The sequence below is a fragment of the Pituophis catenifer genome, unplaced genomic scaffold (genome assembly GCF_029215685.1).
Source record: "Pituophis catenifer annectens isolate HBS135680 unplaced genomic scaffold, rPitCat1.0.hap2 SCAF_6, whole genome shotgun sequence".
NCBI lineage: Eukaryota > Metazoa > Chordata > Lepidosauria > Squamata > Colubridae > Pituophis > Pituophis catenifer.
The window spans coordinates 52225209-52245639 of record NW_027256886.1 but is presented as its reverse complement, the minus strand read 5'-3'; the positions used below and the strand labels follow the sequence as shown (position 1 = coordinate 52245639).

General features: G+C 39.2%; 1 protein-coding gene and 1 pseudogene across 1 annotated transcript in view; one reads left to right on the top strand and one right to left on the bottom strand.

Annotated features, from left to right (window-relative positions):
- Positions 1-231: 231 nt before the first annotated feature.
- Positions 232-1596, bottom strand: LOC139318703 (heterogeneous nuclear ribonucleoprotein Q-like; annotated as a pseudogene).
- A 12998-nt stretch (positions 1597-14594) lies between these two features.
- Positions 14595-20431, top strand: part of GFRA1 (GDNF family receptor alpha 1) — a 246857-nt gene continuing 241020 nt past the window's right edge. Inside the window, exons 1-3 of the mRNA XM_070944987.1 lie at positions 14595-14724; positions 15877-16179; positions 17813-17896. Coding sequence (XP_070801088.1) covers positions 14685-14724; positions 15877-16179; positions 17813-17896 — 427 coding nt within the window. The 5' untranslated portion in view covers positions 14595-14684. The remainder of the gene's footprint in view (positions 14725-15876; positions 16180-17812; positions 17897-20431) is intronic.

The following is a 20431-nucleotide window of genomic DNA, read 5'->3' as shown; positions in this document are numbered from 1 at the left end:
ATAATTTCCAAGCACTGTCTATGCCTAAAGATATATAAACATATTGGTATTGATATATCCTATTGGTATATTATGATTTATCACTTTGCTGCTTGTATGTATACTGAGAAGTAATGCAATGGAGACAAATAGTGTGTCCAATCACACTTGGCCAATTAAGAATATTCTATTCTATTCTATTCTATTCTATTCTATTCTATTCTATTCTATTCTATTCTATTCTATTCTATTCTATATTCTAAATCTTTGCCATTCTTGCCTCCCTTTTGGAATATTATCACACTCGCCAAAATGAATAAAAGCATAATAAAAAGATTTTTCACCCTCTCTCCAGCTTTACAAAATTACTAAAAGCTGTTTCTAGTACTTCTTTTGGGACTGGATTTGCAAGAATCCAACAAATAACACTTTGCCATCACTTTAGAATCTGGATCTTCTATGGAGTCAGCTCATTCAACTGTAACAACTTTAGCCTAAACTTTTACTTTTCCCCTCTTTAACCTATGCTTGGCTTGAGCTGCTGCTTTGTGATTTTCATATTCAAGGAAACAAAAGCTCTGTTTTTTTTCTTGTCATCAGGTTGATGATACAATATTAATCTGTGAGACCCTCCCTTTGCTAAATTCTTCTGCAATTTTTTCTTTGGTTTTGCTCTTAGGAATACAGACAACAAAGAGCCTATTACTGGCAGGAAGATATATGTTCCAATGTATTTTCCAGTACAAATGTCATGATTGTTAGCATGTTTAACAGCTTCCTGAGCTGTGCCTTTGTTACAAAGTGACAAAAGGATAGCCTCTATTTAGACCTGTCAAGGGATTCATCATTAAAATGATGACCCAAATAGATCCATATTTTTTTTTTTCAAATAATGGAACAAGTTCATCTTCAAAAAAGTCCCTTGGAATTTTATCTACAAATATCTCAGTGCCAACAGAAGGCTTGAATAGACACACTCTGTTGGAGGACCACCATACTTCCTCTGTCCAGTAGGATATAATCTAACCTACTGGATATAACCTGTTCTTTACAAAAGTGACTAAATTTTTGCCTCATCTGGCCCTTTGCTGGAAGTTATCACTTTGGTCCCTTGTTTTTCTGTCTATATGTTTTCATGATGCCCACATAAAAGGCACTTTTGTTCAGAACATGAGAGAGATCACTGGCTTTAAATTGCTGAAGCATTGCCAGTGCACCTTCTTCATTAAATTCTTTTGAAGCTCCTCTAGCTCTTTCATCTAAACCACTGTGAGCAACTAGCCCTGCATGGTACACTTCACTTAATTTTTCAGCACCTTTTTGTGATAAACCAGCATCAAGGGCCCCATTTCTTGGCTTTTTTGTTAGCTGGTTAACTATCTTGGCTGTTGTATGTATTTTTCAGATAGTTTTGTTGCTCTTAATGGTTTTAACTGTTTTATCGTTTTAGAATTGTAAGCCACCCAGAGTCATTTAGCTGGGAACGGTAGCTATAGAAACTGAATAAATAAAAAAAACAAAAACAAGTGATGTCTGGAAATGCTCAGGATGGGTAACTGAAGCAGAAGTATCCATGGGCTCTTCGGTACCAATCCCATTAACAGGATCAGAAGGCATGTTTTCAGATATCTGTGTGGGTGAGAGGCAGAGGTGATGAATGGTGAGCGAAAGTGCTTGGGAGGGATGGGGTAGTGGTGTCGAGTAGCTAGCCGCATCAATGTATCTGGAGAACATAGAACAACATAAAATGGCAGCTGCTTGAGCACTCACTCCCTCTGCTCGAATAGTAAGTCTACTACATATTGATTCCAAGACAAATTCAAACTGATAAAATGACGACCCCCTCCTGCAAAGAAGTGTTGACAATAGCCTGGATCCAGTCTCCAGTCACCTCCCGGGCAGCCGAGACAAGCCTGGAGGGACACGAATCCAACAAACACGTGGAGACACCCAGTCTACCCACAATCCTGTCCACTTCATCAACGGAAACAGGGTCAAACTCAACCCAGATACTACTCCCAAGACTTGCCCCAGTCTCCTGGATGGATTCTGCCCAGTCGGAGTCCAGACCAATCCAGATCTGAGCGATTTTATCTTGCAGAAACTGAACAAAATCCTCAGCTCTGCCCTGTAAGGGGTCTTCCCTCGCTCCCTGATTGAGGAGAGAGCGGGTCACTCTAAACAGGGCTGCTGGGCGATTTTCTGCAGATGCAATGAGAGCGGCGAAATGATCCCGCTTCACCGCTTCCATCGCCACATGATAAGACCTAATATAGGTTCTTAACTGTGTTCGATCAGATTTGGATCGGGAGGACCTACAACACTCCTCTAGGTGTCTTTTCCGACGCTTCATTTCCTGGAGCTCCATGGAAAACCAAGGAGCCACCCGGGATCTGCGTCGGATCAGAGGCCGCAAAGGTGCGATTCGGTCCAAGGCCCCGGCATCTGCCCGTTCCCAGGATGCTACCAGTGCCTCAGTTGAGTCGTGGGATTGGGAAGCAGAGAATGTCCCAAGCTCTGTCAGGAATGTCTCTGGATCCATCAGGCACTTGGGGCGGAACCATACAATGAGATAAACTACAATGATGCAATTTTCTTAATTGAGAGTAGAGAAGTGGCTCACTATTGCCTTTTCTCTCCCTATTAATATAGCCCTTATATTGTTCTGAATGTTCATCATTTACTTCCTTACAATAAAGTTGAATAAACTTGTGACAAGAATATATGCCTAAACTGTTCTTCAGCTGAAGATTGCTTCTAAAAGTAGCACTTTTACCAGAAATATATCAGCCCAGGATAGGTCAGAAAAAAGCTAAGATATTGATTTTGCTTCTAAGAGGCTAAAATAAGTCTCTCCACCAGGCTGCTCTGCTTTCTACTATTTGTTCTGGGTAGAAAACTAGTTTTGTCCTTTTAACAAATAATTACAGTGGAGAGGCTTGCAATATACTTTGACTATATTGTCTGATGCTTTATTGTAAAGTTGGTGTCAAATAAATGTGGGAGCAAAACAGGGAGCAGAAAAGTAAATATTTGAAAGAATCATCCAATCCTCATTTTAGACTCATGAACATATTCCTGTTTGTCTGTAAAAAAAAAAAAGATTCTGGCTCCACGTCTATGGAAATATTGTAAAAACTCATTTACATTGAAATTATGTCACTTTTTTGTGTACGCACAGATGGTGTAGTAAACTGGCAGAAACTTTCTGCAATAATAGGTTGCATGTAGTCTTGTCTATTCCTCACTCAGGATTGATATATTGTCCATAATAGCCAGATGTCTTAAGTCACTGGGCCAGCTACTACCGCAGTTCAAGATTATATTCCCAGTACTAAAGCAGAAAGTATAAATGAAAGTACATGGAAGAATGACTATATCAGCTTATGTTAAAGTGGCTTAAATTTGAAAACAACAAGAAGAAATATTTATTTTTCTTTTCTCTTAGACCAGGTGGGAGTAACTTAAATCAGATATTTATATAATATCTGAAGAGATTCTGTAGTTCAAGAAGGACTCCTGGGGAAAAACACAGACATGGGAATTAAGCTTCAAATTTGTAAACATTTTCTGAAGTCCCTCCTCCCCCCAATATTTGGTGTTGGAATTGGGTTCATTTTGATTGTCAAGCATTTCTTGGGTTAGAGCTTAAATATGGATGTCTCTTACCTTATGTAATATAATGTAATGTAAATGCTTGACCAAGACACTGAGGTTTAATAATTTAGGTAATATTATGGTTTAACAAATGACAGTTTAGAACTGTTTATGAATTTAGCTACTGAATAGCTTAATGTAAAAACAAAGAGACATTAGCTAATTAAGACTGTATGCGCAACTCATATAAGAATGTGGATGCCTATGTGGAGTTTGCCTCAGATATTTTCTCTTTGCACCCTGATAGAGAAATGTCTGCCACTGCCTAGGATCAAACTCTTGACCTTCCAATGGGAGGTGAGTGTCTTTACTTCTAGGCCAGTGCACCACTCACCAATGGTAGGACAAAATGATAGATGTTTATTATGGGAAATCTGTATACCTTGACTGGATTTTGTGGCATACAGCCAGTGTACAACAGTCAATGTAAAGAAATAAAATTATAGTTTATAATTCACATAATTATTTATTTTATTTTATTTTATTTATTGAATTTCTATACCGCCCTACTCCCGAAGGTCTCAGGGCGGTGAACAGCCATGAAATAAAACACATACATATACAAAATTTAAAATCGAATAAAATGAATTAAATAAAGTTGGCTGAATTAATACCCATAATTTAAAATACCCATATTTTAAAATACAGTAAAAATTTAAAATTTACACTTAAAAGGGAGAAGATTTAGGCGAGGCCAGCTTGATGAAATAAAAGAGTCTTCAGCTCGCGGCGGAAGGTGCGCAGATCCGGAATCCTCCGTATCTCTGGAGGGAGCTCATTCCAGATCGTCGGTGCCCCCACAGAGAAGGCTCTCCCCCTAGGGGCCGACAGTCGACATTGTTTGGCCGACGGCACCTGGAGGAGCCCCTCTCTGTGGGAGCGTACTGGTCGGTGGGAGGCTATTGATGGTAGTAGGCGGTCCCGTAAGTAACCAGGTCCTAAGCCATGGAGCGCTTTAAAGGTGGTAACCAGAACTTTGAAGTGCACCCAGAAGACCACCAGGAGCCAGTGCAGCTCGCGCAGGAGAGGTGTTACATGGGAGCTCCACGCTGCTCCCATAACCACCCGCGCGGCCGCACTCTGCGCCAGTTGGAGCCTCCGGGTGCACCTCAAGGGGAGCCCCATGTAGAGAGCGTTACAATAGTCCAGACGAGAGGTGACGAGGGCATGAGTGACTGTGCGTAACGAGTCCCGATCTAGAAAGGGACGCAACTGGCGAATCAGGCGAACCTGATGAAAAATCCTCCCGGTCACGGCCGTCAAGTGCTCTTCTAAAGACAGCCGTGAATCCAGGAGGACGCCCAAGTTACGAGCCCTTTCCGTGGGGGCCAATGATTCGCCCCCAATAGCCAGCGATGGCGCCAGCTGACTATATCGGGACGTCGGAAACCACAGCCACTCGGTCTTGGATGGGTTGAGCCTGAGCCCGTTTCTCCCCATCCAGATCCGTACGGCCTCCAGGCACTGGGACATCACTTATAATTCATTTATAATTATATAATTTATATAAATATATAAAACCCAAACTGGACAGAATAATTCTGTAGTTCTACAAATATGCATGCTGTTGAGTTTTTCAGAATACTTCAGTAAATAAGGTATTATCCCCAAAAAAGGAGAAGAAAATATCTGTCCTTCCGCCAAGAAGGAGCTCAAGGAATCCCAAATGGAGTTTGTAGATAGAATGCAGAAATGGTACTAGGTGCTTTAGGTATCCTGTTATCCTAGAGCTGGACAATTTAGGGTTCCCTCAGTTCTCTGTGCTCAAATCTTAATATTATTTTGTTCGCCTCATCAATAGCTGCTTATGATTTTCCTGAATCTTTTTCCTGACATACATATTTTTGTGCTGACTTTTTCTAACAGTCAGTCTATTGAAGGTAATTTTCCATAACGTAATAGATTTGCCAATGCAGGCATTTTTTATTAAATTGGGAACTGCACTACAAGATTCAGAAAACTGCAAATATCAAAATATAACTATGTTTTGGCTGGTACACTGATTAAGGGAAATTTGAAGTATGGATAGATATTTGAATTTTCCCTATCCAAATTCCTGTAAGAATGTGTTAAGATTTAAGACTCATCTCTGGGTGATTTTGGCTTACCTTAGGGGTGGGCTCCCATGTCATGGTACAAATTACGACTTGTAAACTGAGGTCTTGAATGGGGACCAAGTTGTTTAAGGAGCCATAATTAAAATAATCCATGGTTTATATGAATTTGTGAGCCCATCCTATAAAGTAAAGCAAAACTGGCAGCAATAATCATTTGAGGGAAACTGAACAGAATATAAACCTGTCATTCTTGAGTCCTAAAATGCAAACATTTCCCAATTAATTCCTTGGAGATGGTTTAACAGACAAAAGGAAGAGAAAAGATAATCCTGACACTTGCATTGTAATATATTTCATAAAATGTATAAAGGTGAAAAGTTTGATTCAGTTATTTAATCACATGTACTTTTCTTCCTAGACATTTTGGGCAAGTTCAAAAAAAGATCACTGCCTGACTGAACTTAGGCTTTGAATTGTATTTCAACATTGGCAATCTTGCAAATGAAGGCAAATGTATGTGTCTCAGGATAAGGTTAGAGAATCCAATCTGAGTCGGTCACCGGGACCAGAAGTTTATTTTTCCAAACTTTTGGACTTGTGTTGGAGCCCATCTTCAGGGAACTTCTCTCTCCAGACACATTCTGGAGAGGGAGAGAGATATGTTCCCCAAGGATGGGCTCCAACACAGGTCCAAATAGTTGGAAGAATAAACCTCTGGTCCCAGTTACCATCGCGTATTGGATCCTGCAATTAGCAATCTTACTTGAATATCAACTGCTATGCAACTGAGAACAACAGTTTGTTTAGTTAAGAGGTAGCAAGGAACGCCAAGAACAGATCTAGATCTGGTTCTCAAGAATTTCCTATTGCTCCTTGCAAAATCACACAAACTGATTATAAACAGTGACAAGGTGGTCACCAAAATAATTCATTGGAACATCTATAAACATTACCATGTGCCACTAATGAAAAATTGGTGGGCATATATAATTAATCAAGCAGTCAAAATGAGCAGGTTAAAATATTGTCGGATTTCCAAATACAAAGTGATAAAATCTTGGCTTATAACCCTCCAGATATAACTCTGGTTGAAAAGAGTATAGATAACTCATGTGGCAATGTCAGGAGATAGTAGAAGACGAAGAACTGGAGATGATCAAAAATATCAAGAAGCTGAAAGATTATGGCATAAACTGCCTTTGGTCATCCCAATGGTTATTGGCACATTGAGTGCCATGCCAAAAAATCTTGGACAGACAAAATCTGCACATTGACAAAATTTTCATCTCTTGATTACAAAAGGCCATACTGCTTGGATCTGCACATATACTATGCCGGTACTTTATGACATTCTAAGTTTTGGGAAGAACTCAATGCAAATGAAAGCCAACACCAGCTAAAGAACAGGCAGCTGTAAGTTTTGCCAGAGGTTTTCCAATTTTTAATTACATCTCCTTGAAGTGTATTGTTAAACTGCTTAGCAGTGAGTAGCTGCAGACTAGTCATATATTATGAGAGACAGAGAGACGGGGACAGAAGGAGAGAGAGAGAGAGAGAGGAAGAGGGAGAAGGAGAGAAAGAGTGCGAGTGAGAGAGCGAGAGCATTCCAATTTGGTCTAGTTGTTAGGGCACCAGGCTAAAAACCAAGAAACTGAGTTCTACTCCCACTTTAGGCATGTAAACCAGCTTGGTGACTTTGGGCCAGTCCCTCTCTCTCAGCCCAACTCACTTCATAAAGTTGTTGTTTTGAGGAAAATAGAAGAAGAGAGGAGTACTAGGTAAGCTTGTCACTTTGTTTATAAAAATAATAAAGGCAGGGTAATTTTTTTTTTAAAAAAGATGCAGCTCAACTTCACTTGGTGCTGACTAACTCTTGATTTTCCTTGCATTTTCTCAACCATCTTTATTATTACATTTTTAAAAATTTCAGCTTCTTCTTTTTCTTCTTTTCCACCTCCTTTATCCAAGCTGTATTCTTGTTGTATTTCTTTGGGTTTCACAAAACTATGCCCAGACCTGCACTGTTTCTTGCACAAACTGATGAAACAATGGCATGACAAACTAGCAACAATGGTACATTGGAATACCTACAAGAAATGCCATTTGCCTGAAAGCAAGAACTGGAGGGACCACAAAACAAAGTAATAGAAAATAAACAAAATAAAATATTCTTGGACTTTAGAATCCATTAGCCACAAAACACCTAAACTTAACAATTCTTGAAAAGAAAGGCAAAAATTTCTGTATAGTTGACTCTGCAATACCTGGAGATAACAGAAGAGGAGAGAAGGAATTGGGGAAAAAATAACAAACCGTAAAGACCTGCAAATAGAGGTAGAATGACAGTTGCAAAAGGGAGTAAAGATGGTAGCAGTAGTAATAGGCACCTTAGGCAAAACTATAAAACATCTAGAGCACCATTTGTACACCATTGGCACTGACAAAACTACCATCAGTCAATTGCAGAAGGCAACTTTATTTGGAACAGCTTACTTCTTGTAACAATACCTTAACATCATCAAACACAATATCTACCTATCTCAGGTCCTCGATAGGTGGACACAAATACCTAATCCAGCCTAAACATCTGGCTATCTATGCAATCAATTATAATGTAGTTTACCATAAAGTAAAACAACACTAATTTATTAAGTTTCCAGAAATTCAGTATTCAATAACTTAAAAAATAGTATTTCAGAAGTGTCTAACTAAAGTCAACAAAGCAACAATCATTACTACAACTGAAATACTGTAGGTCTGACTGAACATTCATTTTGTTCCTATAATGGTCTTTCATCCAGGGTCTCTCTCAAGTGTGCTGAAATCATTCTTTTAGAGTCTGAATGCTGAATATCTGTTTACAGAAGGCCCATTGCCTACTTTTTAGTGGGCCTGGAAGCAATCTTATTTCTATTACCATAAGACTGAACAATGAATTAAAATTTGGTATCTATTTGGGAAAGGTTGCAGGGGGAATATCAGGTGACACAGTGAGATTATTGGGTAGGCAGGACTGATATCCCTGGCAGTTTAATATATGAGATCAGGATTATTTAATGCAATACAATGAAACTAACCAGTTACAAGCAGAAATACAATTATGTATGTATCAGTGGTGGGTTGCTACTGGTTCGCACCGGATCGGGCGAACTGGTAGTGGCGGCAGCAGGATGCTCCGCCCACCTGCCTGCGCAGAAGCACCGTGCACGCACATGAGTGAACCGGTAGCAATGGGATTTGGAACCCATCCCTGGTATGTATGTATTTTATTTATTTTTGTAATTTTATTTTGGAGGTGGATAAGGAGGGGTGAATTCTGTGTTTGTTTGGGCTATCATTACCATGTTGTAGATTCTTTCTTAGTTGCTCTTCTACTGCTTTTCTACTCTATCACATCTCTATATTTTTTTTTAAAAAATGTCCTTTTTCCTGAAAATGCCCTTCTTGCCTTTGACCAGTTGTATCAACATACTGTCTATGGCCTACAACCAGATCATCAGATTAAAATCCAGGAAAAGCTTCCTTAGGTCCATGGAAGTCTTTGAAGAATTTAAAAGCAGAGAGGACCTATGGAAAGCTACAAAGAACCAACACTGGATGGAACCAAAGGAGGAGCTGACTCCTGGGTCTGATCATAGCTAGGAAGTATCTAGGAAATCATTGAATAGACTGTGCATGGGGACAACAAGATCCAGAGACACTATGAACAAATGGGGCTATCCGGTGGCTTCTGTTCTTTGCAATTGTGATGACATGCAGGCAACAACACATATGTATACCTGCCCTTTGGGCCCTGATCAGTGTACACTTGAGAACTTCATGGTAGCATGACAGAATGCAATTAATGTTACTAGTTTCTGGCCAAGATCTGTTTAACTTGTACATACTTCAATCTTATATTTTATATTTTAAATGTTATATCATATTGTATGTCTTACTTTAATTGTGATGCTTCTAACACAAATAAACAAACCAACCTTGTATCCTATGCAAAGGACTTAAAAGATTCAAACACGGGAGAAAAAAATGACTTGACATTTATTATAATACATTGAGACATATGTCTATAGTAAAATATTTAGTACAATATATTATGTTGTCACCTTTTAGTTACATGTCACCAAAGATATTCCAACTAGCTTAGAAAAAGGATAATGCACATTTTTTGCTCTGTACAGAGTTCTCTTTAGGATTAATATGCTGTGGAACTGTGAATGCAAATAGCATTCATTATATATGAATGAAGCTTTCATATAATTTTTGTGCCTATCTGGATTTAAAAGAAAAATAAAGCAAACTGGCTTTCAGGTTCCTTTGTAGAGCTTATATCTTAATTCTTCATTCCATCACAGTTGAATATCAGTTTTATATTTTAATATGAAGTTATTTAAACTTTCTTTGATGTTTTTGTATATGGTGATGCTTTAGAAAATACTGCTTGATTAATACTATATTTGTGCAGTGAGAAAAGAGCTTTACACTGCTTATATAAACCATGTTAAATATATAAACATGTTCTATTTGTATTTGTAAAAAATAAAATAAAATAAAAATTATATCATTCAAGCATTGCCCAATCACATCACCCAGGTTTTATTTGAAAACCTCTGCAAGGTCAGTTTGAGTCTACATATAATTAGTATTTAAAAGACATGGACACACTAAAATGCTAAGGAGATTGCTTCCAGTAAATGGATTTTTGGACTTAATATTCTTATGGTGATATTTCATAGAAGTAAATTCCACTTACCTAATATATTTTGATGGAGGTGAAAGTATCACTGAAGAGATAGCACTACAATACCAAATTTTGTTTTAAATCCTAGAGTCTGTATATGGGCAAAAGTCAGAGGAGTTAAATATGCCCAAATCCAGTTGAACCAATAGATTTCAAGCTTTCTTTATATCATAAATCAGTGAAATATTAAGAGAGTTGGGGAGAGTAGAGTACAGAACAAAGGGCGCTCAGCCATAAATCTCAAATGGCAGCATTGTTCTTATCACCAATCTTCCCCTTTAACCTATGTTATTTTTGTGAGGATAAAAATGAAACATCTTCATGTGTGCCATCCTGAGTTAAATAAAAATGGGATACATATAATCAGTATACTGGCATATGGAAACATAATAAATTATCATGATCACAATTTATCTTCCATTTTATGTTTATCTAATTACATAATAATTAATTATTGAGAGCCAGTTTGATGTAGTAAGACTAGAAACTAGGAGACTGTGAGTTCTAATCCCAACTTTAAAACATGAAACCAGCTGAATGAGCTTGGCCCAGTCACTCTCTGTCTCAGCCCTAAAAAGAAGGCAATGGCAAAACAGTTCTGGAAAACTTTGCCAAGAAAATTGCAGGGACTTGTCCAGGCAGCCCCCAGGAGTCAACTTGTGAATATTTAAGTTGAACCTGGATTCTCACTACATGGGGAGGAGGCACCAGATGCAGTAGCAAAGAAATGTTGTGGACCATTTACCTTGTAGCAGCTCAAGCATCCTTTGCCTTTTGCACTCAAACATCAGAAATAACATATTGCCCAATTGTGTGTATGTCTGCTTTTTCATGTGAAGATAATGGTTGCCCTCGACTTACAACTGTTCATTTAGTGACCATTCAAAGTTATAATGGCACTGAAAAAAGTGACATGATTTTTTTTTTCACACTTACTACCATTACAGCATCCCATGGTCACATTATCAAAATCCAGACTTTGGCATCTGACTCATATTTATGACAGATGCGGTGTCCTCAGGTCATATGATCATCTTTTGCAAGCTTCTGATAAGCAAAGTCAATGGGGAAGCCAGATGCACTTAACTGTGTTACTAATTTAACACCTCCAGCGATTCACTTAACAACTGTGGCCAGAAAGTTCATAAAATGAGGCAAAACTCACTTAACAAATGTCTCACTTAACACAATTTTGGCCTTGATTGTGGTCGTAAGTCTAGGACTACCTGTACTGTGGCTTTTACCATCAATTTATCCTTTAGCATTCATTTTATGCTGATCACTTTGGGACATAATTCAAGATGTGCTTTGGGAGGGAGACTGGAATGGACTGAAAGGGAATTTATATCTGAGTAAATTTAAAATGAGGACGTTGATCAGTTTTAAGCCATACTGACATATGTGAGAGTAAATCTCCCTGAACACAATACGCCTTCTGAGAAATGTACCTAAGATTGTTTTTTCCCCTGTTTCCGAGGATATTTGTAGACTTGACTTTCTTTTCCTGCTCTTCAGTAAATGTCAAAAGATCTGTAAATATTGAGAAGCTAACTTGAGTTTTGTTGTATGTGTGCACAGAGATAAAACTTTAGATTTTTTAAAATCTAATTTGCATTGTTTTTTAGATTTTGGGGATATTTTGGGAGGGGGAGATTCTCTATATAAGTAGAAACTGTGTGAAAATAGCTGACAGTTCTCTGCTAGAGCCATCTGTCATATAGCTGTGACATATGTTTGATTTGTTTATTCAGGACTGAAGTGTAAATTGATACATTGAAGTAATGTTTGACTTTAGCGATTAGTGAGTATCTGAACAGATACAACAAGTACATGCCTGTACACATTTTCCCAAGCCTGATAACATTTTCAAAGGAATGGTCATGTATACAAAATCTTACCCACTTTCTTCACATATACACAACACCCAACAGAAAGATTATGAGGTTGATTTCATCCAGCTCTTCGTTTACTTGGCATGGTTTACCCTCAACTCTACCTAATTCAGAAGAAATTAATCTATGCTCCTGAGGACCAGCAACTTAATTCAGTACCCCCTACCTTGTTGTTCTCCATATTGTTGGATAGTGAGGGCAATGGTGGCAGGGTGGTGGTGGTGGTACAGGAATTTAAATAACACCGTTAAAAGCCATTTGTTGGGCAAACTAATTAAATTAATGTGTTTAAGGTCGCAGCCCTAGCAAACATGCTGCCACTCTGCTCCTAATCCCAAAACTTGGGATAGATGTGATAGTGGAGGATGTGTTCCCTGACGGTTTCACAGGAGATATTAACTTGCCTTGTTTCTTTCTGCTGCCAACGTTTTGGAAATTTGAAAAAAAAAAGTGTGCTACAGCCAAGCTACCTGCAGCAAAAAGGCCATCCCTAGTCGATATAATTCTAAGATAAAAGGGGCCATGCACGCCTTTGTTCTTGAATGGATAATTTAACTGCCTGTGACATTTATCCAATATTTGATAGCAACAGTCAATACAAGCCAGCGGGGGCGGGGGGGGTTATCTTTGAAACAGACCGACCCTCAAGAGCACCGCGCTTGTTCCTCCTCTCACCCTGTTACAAGCTCCGGCCAAGGGGCTTTCCGAGATTTCCCCGAGATTGGCTGCTTTGCTCCCTTGCGCACCTGGAAACGCGCGCAGGCTGGCCGTGGGAAGGGCGCCTGAAAGTTCCTTTCCTCGGCAAACGTGAAAGGCAGGGACGCGCTCAGTGGGGGGGGGGGGGGAAAGCGAAAGGGAGGCGCCTTCCGCAAAAGCGCTCGCTTGCTGGGAAGGGTCTACACAAGAACGGTGGTCGAGGACTGTCAGGCGAGACAGTTCTGAGCGCGAACCAATTTCTCCAAACCCACGGCTCATTTGGCTTATAACTAAAGCTCCATTGAGTTTTTCTTTCTTTCTTTCTTTCTTTCTTTCTTTCTTTCTTTCTTTCTTTCTTTCTTTCTTTCTTTCTTTCTTTCTTTCTTTCTTTCTTTCTCTCTCTCTCTCTTTCTTTCTCTCTCTCTCTCTTTCTTTCTCTCTCTCTCTTTTTCTTTCCATCCATCCATCCATCATCCATCCATCCATCCATCCATCCTTGATTTATAACATCGCCTCTCCTCCCCCGTCCGGTTGGTAGTAAAGCTCCCTCCCGCGTCCACTCGCGAACGAACGTGGTGTCTTGCTTTTTTTTTTTTTTTTGGATGGCGACTGGGTGAAACCTAACCGAGCGCAGGAAAAAAACTTTTCCGGGGACGGGGGACGAGAGCCGTCGCCTTTGCTTTCTCCGACTCTGCCCCGTTCAGTCCAGCGGAGGGACTTTCCTCCCTTGGAAGCGAGAGCGGTTTGCCTCGAGAGCAAGAGCTGCACCTGCTGGAGCGCTTTCTCCGGCGGGATCGAGAGCCCCGGCCGTTGCCGTGTCTCTTCGTCCAATAGAGGGGGCGACTGGAGCGCGTCGAGAAACGCCGGCGGCGCTACAAAAGGGCTTTTTTTTTTTGTTGTTGCTCCGGAGGCTTCGGTGGGGCTGGCCGGCTTTCTAGTGCCTTTCTCCGAGAATCGAGCTCGGACCCAGCTAATTGGGCGCAGACCCTGAAAGGCTGCAGGTTTCGGGGAGGTGAAAAAAGTCCCTTCAGAGAAGGCAGAGGGACCCCTTGGGCTAACCCGGGGGTCGCCCACAGACTTGGAGGCGGCTGTAAAGGAGACCGGCGGCGGGTTGTCGGACGGCAGCGGGACTGGGAAACCAACCTCTGGATCACTGTTTCTTTTCTCCCCCCCTCCCTCTCGGCTTTCTTGGAGTTCCTGCTAGGGGGAGACGTTGCCCCCCCCCGCCCCCCGAAAAAGAGGCTGGGGAAGCTCCAGCTCCGAATTGCGCTCCCGCGCTTGAAGTGGGAAAGGCTGGCTCTCGTTCTCGCTCGCTTTTATTGAGAAATCGACCCTTCTGTTTTCCGGGATCCTGGGATGTAAGCTCCTCCATGTGAGAAAATCTTCGCCTTTCGCCTCGCCTCCCCCTCCTTTTGCAGAGCAGCTGCTCTTGCTTTTGCTCCCGGTGGACGGAAGAGAGAGAGAGAGAGAGAGAGAGGGGAGAGGAGAGGGTGGGGATTTCTTTCTTTCTTTCTTTTTCTCTCTCCCCCTCTCCCTTGTAAATTCAATGGATATGAACTTGGTGGCTTTGGAACCTTGCTGGTTTGGAATATCTTAGGTGCTGAGATCGCCTTCTGGAGCGACGGAAGCAAGTTCGTTGGAGAGAAGGATTTGTCGAGGAGCAAGATGCCTCTGGCTACCTTCTACTTGGTGTTGCCCTTAATGGGTAAGTGGCCGGTGCGTTAAATCATTGGTATGTGACTCTGTACAATCTTTCTTGGCTTTGTGAGTTCCAAGCAGTGGCTGATAGCCGATTGATTGTCTGGGAAAGACACGGTGGTCTGCCAGTTTTACACCAATATTTGCAACGCGGAGAATAGATTTTTACACTGTAATTCAGCGCCTGCTTACTTGGCTGTAGGTCGTTGGGATTTAGTTGGGCTTACTTCTGAGTAAAACTTACACAGGGTGGTGCTGTTTGCAAAAGATATGCTGCCTTTTGATTTTTAAACTGGAAGTAAGTTGGAAGTAAAACTTTCCAGTATATTCATCTTTATTAGAAGAACGTGAGGGTTGTAATTTATAAAAGGTATAGCTGTATCTTGACTGTTCTGAGCTGTGGCAATAAAAAAGACTTGTACCTCCAGTCTGCTGTGGCTTGCAAATAGATATGGGGTGTGTTTGAGTGCACACAGCCCAGTTTGTTTTTTTTATTGGAAAGGAAATAAAGAATTAAAAGATGACATATTGGTTGTACCAAGAATGCTGGAGGAAGAGGAATTTGAAAATTCCTCTTGTTGTTTTTAAATCTTTCCAATGGAAGACATCAGAAGCCTAGCTTTTTAAAAAGAAGCTGAAGTTTGAAAGATTCCTGGATGTTTAAGAATATTGCTCTCATTTGACCTTTTTCCTGACTGAAATTAAAATCACAACACTGCCTTTGTGCAGATGAACATTTAACTTCCTAATGCTGTTGTTAGAGCATAAAGGGGATGGTTTCTATACTTTGAAAGTTAACTTCCATAAATATGGGTTTTCCAAAGAAAATGAAACTTGGGAGAAAAAAACTGGCTGTAAAATGGGGGTAATTGGTGAGATGACTTTATCTTACACAGCTGATGCATTGATTTGGCAATGACTTTTAAAAAAAACCATTCAATTTTAAAGAATTTCCTGAAGAGGGAGAGACCTTAGCCTTCCATTTGTCAAGTTCTCTTTGGTGTCTTTGCTATCCTGAGAAAGGCAACCAAAGCCAAGCTCTCTCTGTATCTCCTTCCCCACCTCCTTGGATCCTTGCAATTATTGTTGTTTTGTGTATATTCTCTTGGGCTGACCTCTCAGGGGTTGACAGGTTCTCTTTTGCTCTCTTTGAATGCAGAAGTGCTCTTCTCGACTGAAGTGAGTGGGCTGCTTGGAGGAGACCATCTGGATTGTGTGAAAGCCAGCGACCAGTGTCTCAGAGAGCAGAGCTGCAGCACTAAATACAGGACACTGAGGCAGTGTGTAGCTGGCAAAGAGAGCAACTTCAGCCGGGCAGCAGGCCTGGAGGCAAAGGACGAGTGCAAAAGCGCCATGGAGGCTCTCAAGCAGAAATCCCTCTATAATTGCCGCTGCAAAAGAGGCATGAAAAAGGAGAAAAACTGTCTGCGTATTTACTGGAGCATGTACCAAAGCTTACAGGGTACGTGATTGTCATACACAACATCTTTTCCTGCCTCCTTCCTTCCCCAGTGCTAGAAAGGAATGCCCTCTGTCCTGCCCCCCAGGTCCTCCATCAGCTGACCTTGTAATTTTCTTTGTGCTCTTTGGCTGCAGAGGGAGGACCACTGATGCCACCCAGCCAGAGCAGCTGTTGCTGTTTCCTATTGTTGAAAATGAAAACTCAAAAGATTTTCCCCAGAAGGGACTCCTCTGACCTTTGTAAACCAAAGTCAAAAGGGGAGTACAGATCTACAAAGCGGTTGAATTAGGAACCCCTCCTCCCAGCAAAGACCATCAGCCTTTGTTAATGAAATCTAAAGTCGGGAGATTATACAGGCCAATTTCTCACCTGTGAGGTCAAATTGAAGTCACACCTCCCTTAGCCAAGCTACCCAAGACATATCTAACAGCAGCATCCTTTCTGTAGTGTGGGAGTAGATGAATTTTGGGAAAAGCTTCCTTTAATAACATGCTGACATCAAGCCAATGAAAAAAATTATAGTCATTGTTTCCTGAGGCAATAGGGATCTCCAGCATATGGCTCTTGTTGACAATTTAAAGTTCAGCTATGCTATTCTTGTTATTCTATATGTCTTACAAGAATGTCTCTTTATATCTGAGAGGCTTAGCTGAATCAATATTTGCTGCTAAACAAAATAGTTTAACTTTGGATTATTGACTTCCTACTTGGGGTCTTTCATCCAAGTATCTGAATGCATTTTTATTTCTCAGATTTATACTCTGCTTTATCCATTATTTTCTCAAGGCAGTGGTTTTTGGCTTATGTGATAAAATAGGCTGACAAAAAACAAGTAGCCAAGCCTAGGGTCTCCATTGCTTCAAGTAAAATGGTGGAATTTTTGTCCCAGCTTTGAAGAAGGCTGGTGGCCTGTATCTCACATATTAAACAGATGAGTTTTCCCACAGAATTCTGTAAACACCCATACATTTCTCATAGAATGTCAAATTTAAGATTTTTTTGAGGAAAGAATTATTGTGATTCTCATAGATGTATGGATGAGGTTTTTTCCTTAGTTTTCTGGCACTCTCTTAACTAAGAAAAATACTTGTTCCACGTGTATTGGATGCAGTTAGATGTAGATCTAAATCTATTTGGTTTACAAGAAAAGTTGAAAAAAAAGTACTTTTTTTCTCTTAACATCTCTAGAAAATGATTATTATAAATATAACATCCCCTGCCATTTTTTTAAAAAAAACATTTTTTACTTCTCTTAGTATTATTTATTTGATTTCTGTATTACCTTTTATTTGGAAGTAAGTACAAAGTATTTATAAAATATAATAGTGATTGAACTTCATAGTAATGAGTCCTTGAAGTTTGTTCCCCTATCTTTAACAGCTATAGATACAAAAGAGAAAGATTAAAATCCCTTCAATTGAAGTTTCTGTAGGATTGTTACCAAAGAAAAAGAGTTGAAGAAGATGATATGGTGGCATGGGAGGCCAGATAAAAAATGGAAAGTAGTAATAATTGAATTCATTTTCATGTTTGTTGTTGGGAATAGCCTGGAGATCCTAGGAGTGTTGTAGTTTAGAAAATGTTTTAAAAAGCATGAAAGAAAGAAAAAAAAATCATTTTAAATTGTTTTTAGGAAATGATTTGCTTGAAGAATCACCTTATGAACCAGTGAACAGCAGGTTAACGGATATATTCAGGCTAGCACCAATTGTATCAGGTAAATGGCTTATGTTTCTTCTACAGAACTGTAGAGTAGCCAAAATTGAGCATTTTAGATGAATAATGCATTTTCTATGGTTTAAAAGCTTTAATAAGTCTGGTTCTATACTTGGAATGAAAAAGTTATAATCAAGACTACAAATAAAATATATCAACTTAGTCTATTATTATTAATTCTGCAATTTGATCTTATGCAAGTTTAATCAAAAGCAAAGCCCATTTTGTAGGTTTAGGCAAATTAAATTTAAGCCAAAACTGTAAACCCTCTTGACTTTTGGTCATTGTATTATTATTGTTTCCTTTTGTTATTATGAGACTTGGAGCAGAACCTAGTCTGATATTATTATTGGTCTGATATCAGTGCTTGATTATTTAAAAACCTATAGCTTAGATGAGTACATATTCTTGTTCAATTACTGTAATATGAAGTGATTACTCAGAAGAGTAAAACAAAAAGTACAACCCAACAATAGCAAGAAGCAGCATATGACATCAATCCAGCTGACAAGTCATAATGTTTCTGTGAAAGCAGCCTATACATTCATTTGTGACTCATCTGATGTGCATGCTTATGTGGGAAAAAGTCCTATGTCAGCTATATTTATGAGAAAAGATGATCTGTGTTCTATTGTTCTTAAGGGACATTGTAGTATAAATGGACTGCAAGACTCATCTAAAAAATGCTTTCTATTATGTTCCAGATCTTTTGCATTGTTTATGTACTTTCAAAAGAAATTTTTAAAAAGGAGGTGGGGAGTGAGAAACTAAATATGCCTGTAGGTGGCAATCTGATCTTCTGCCTTTAGAGTGTACAATGCAAGTTCTGGTTGCAAATGTAACTGGTACCAATTTCTTTCATTGACATCAGGGTAAATAAGATGATTCTGTTTCATGTTTAGATGGATGGGAGGTTTTTTTTTTTATACTAAATGGAAAAATATTTTCTTAACTTTTTTTTCTTGTGGAGTTAGAAATAAATCTCGTGGAGTTCATTGAGATTTACTCCCATACTAGATTTGATCTTTTGTTCTTTTATTCATTTTGCTTTCATAATTCTTCCACAGTATTATCTTGGACAATTTGTGTTATTCCAGTGCAAAGTGAATCTGGATCTTATTTGGGCTTTCATATTTAAATTGCATTTCTCAAGTTAAAGCCAATTAGGGATTGCACGGCACCGTCAAAATCTTGTTTTGTAATTCAATATAATCAGTATATCAGCCAAGTTTGCATGTTTGCACTTTAAACTCAGCTCCTCGGTGAAAAACAGGAGTACCAGCATGCCAGGATAAGTGGCCTGGAGAAGAATTTTTTTTTTTTGAAGGCTTTCCAAATAAGTACTATTACTATTTCATCTGAATTGGCTGATGCAAACTTTGCAGCTAAGCTTTTAATGTTCCTTTAAAATCAATTTGAAATCATTTTTTATCTGCCTTTTAGAGCTAACTTGATTGAATGTAAGCTTTTCTGGCTCAGTTGTGATTTCTTTTTTCCTTTTCTTTTGACAAGGCAAGTGTGGTTGCTTTCTTTGTTTCCCCTTCACCTCAGTCGTTAATTGTTAGATCTTGTTATATCTCATAACTGCCTAAGCTGCATAATCTATTTATGCAGCTAGAAGTATTGTGCATTCTTCTCCTGATATTCCCATGTATTCAGCAGTAGGATTGGTTTTTGAAAGTACATAGAAGTTTCTTTAATTTAGACAATACTGTGAATATGAATCACTATTCTAATGCTTTGAAAGTATTGAACAGCAACAGTTGTCTCCTAATTAGATTCTTACTGTGTTAATTTATTGATCTGCTGTACTTTCCTGTTTCAAGTTCACTGGGTGTATATCCAGAAAAAATACTGTGTTTGAAATGTTGGCTTTTTACTAATTTGATTGTTAAACTTGCTTAAGGCAGCAGGATTTCTATCTGCTTATCTGCCAAATCTGGTCAGTGTTTACCTTGCATATTAAATATACTCAATTCATTGTTTTCCCTTGTCAGAGTTATATATGAGCATAACTGAGGTCAGATGTTGGTCTGTTTTATATGACCACAGTTTTGTGTGTCTCCCATATGGCTTTCTTTACACAGTGAGACCAAGTTTCTGAATAATTTATTAGATGCAAGTTGAAAAATCTCGATAACTCTCTCTGGGTATTTTGTAAAAGATAGTGGACTAGTGAAAAGCAATGGTTCATTTTTGCTTCATGTATTTTTCAATAAGCAACAGGTTATATGTTTCTAGAATCACACACATGCGCACAAAATGAGAATGACACTTTCCATATTTGCATAATTTTCTTTTTTCCCTCATTTCTTTTCTATGAAATTGTGTTAAGGTAGTGTGGCATATTTATGTGAGTTACTAATTTTTGGTGTTAATGTTTGGACAATGAAATAAGGCCATCTTTTTTAGCCAGTTGTATAAAGAATCCTGCCTCCCCCCCAATCCTGTTCAATTGTGTCTGATTCTCAGAGATTATCTGTTGCAATCTGTTGCAGGATTTTTGGCAAGATGTTTTGGAAGGGGTTTGCCATTG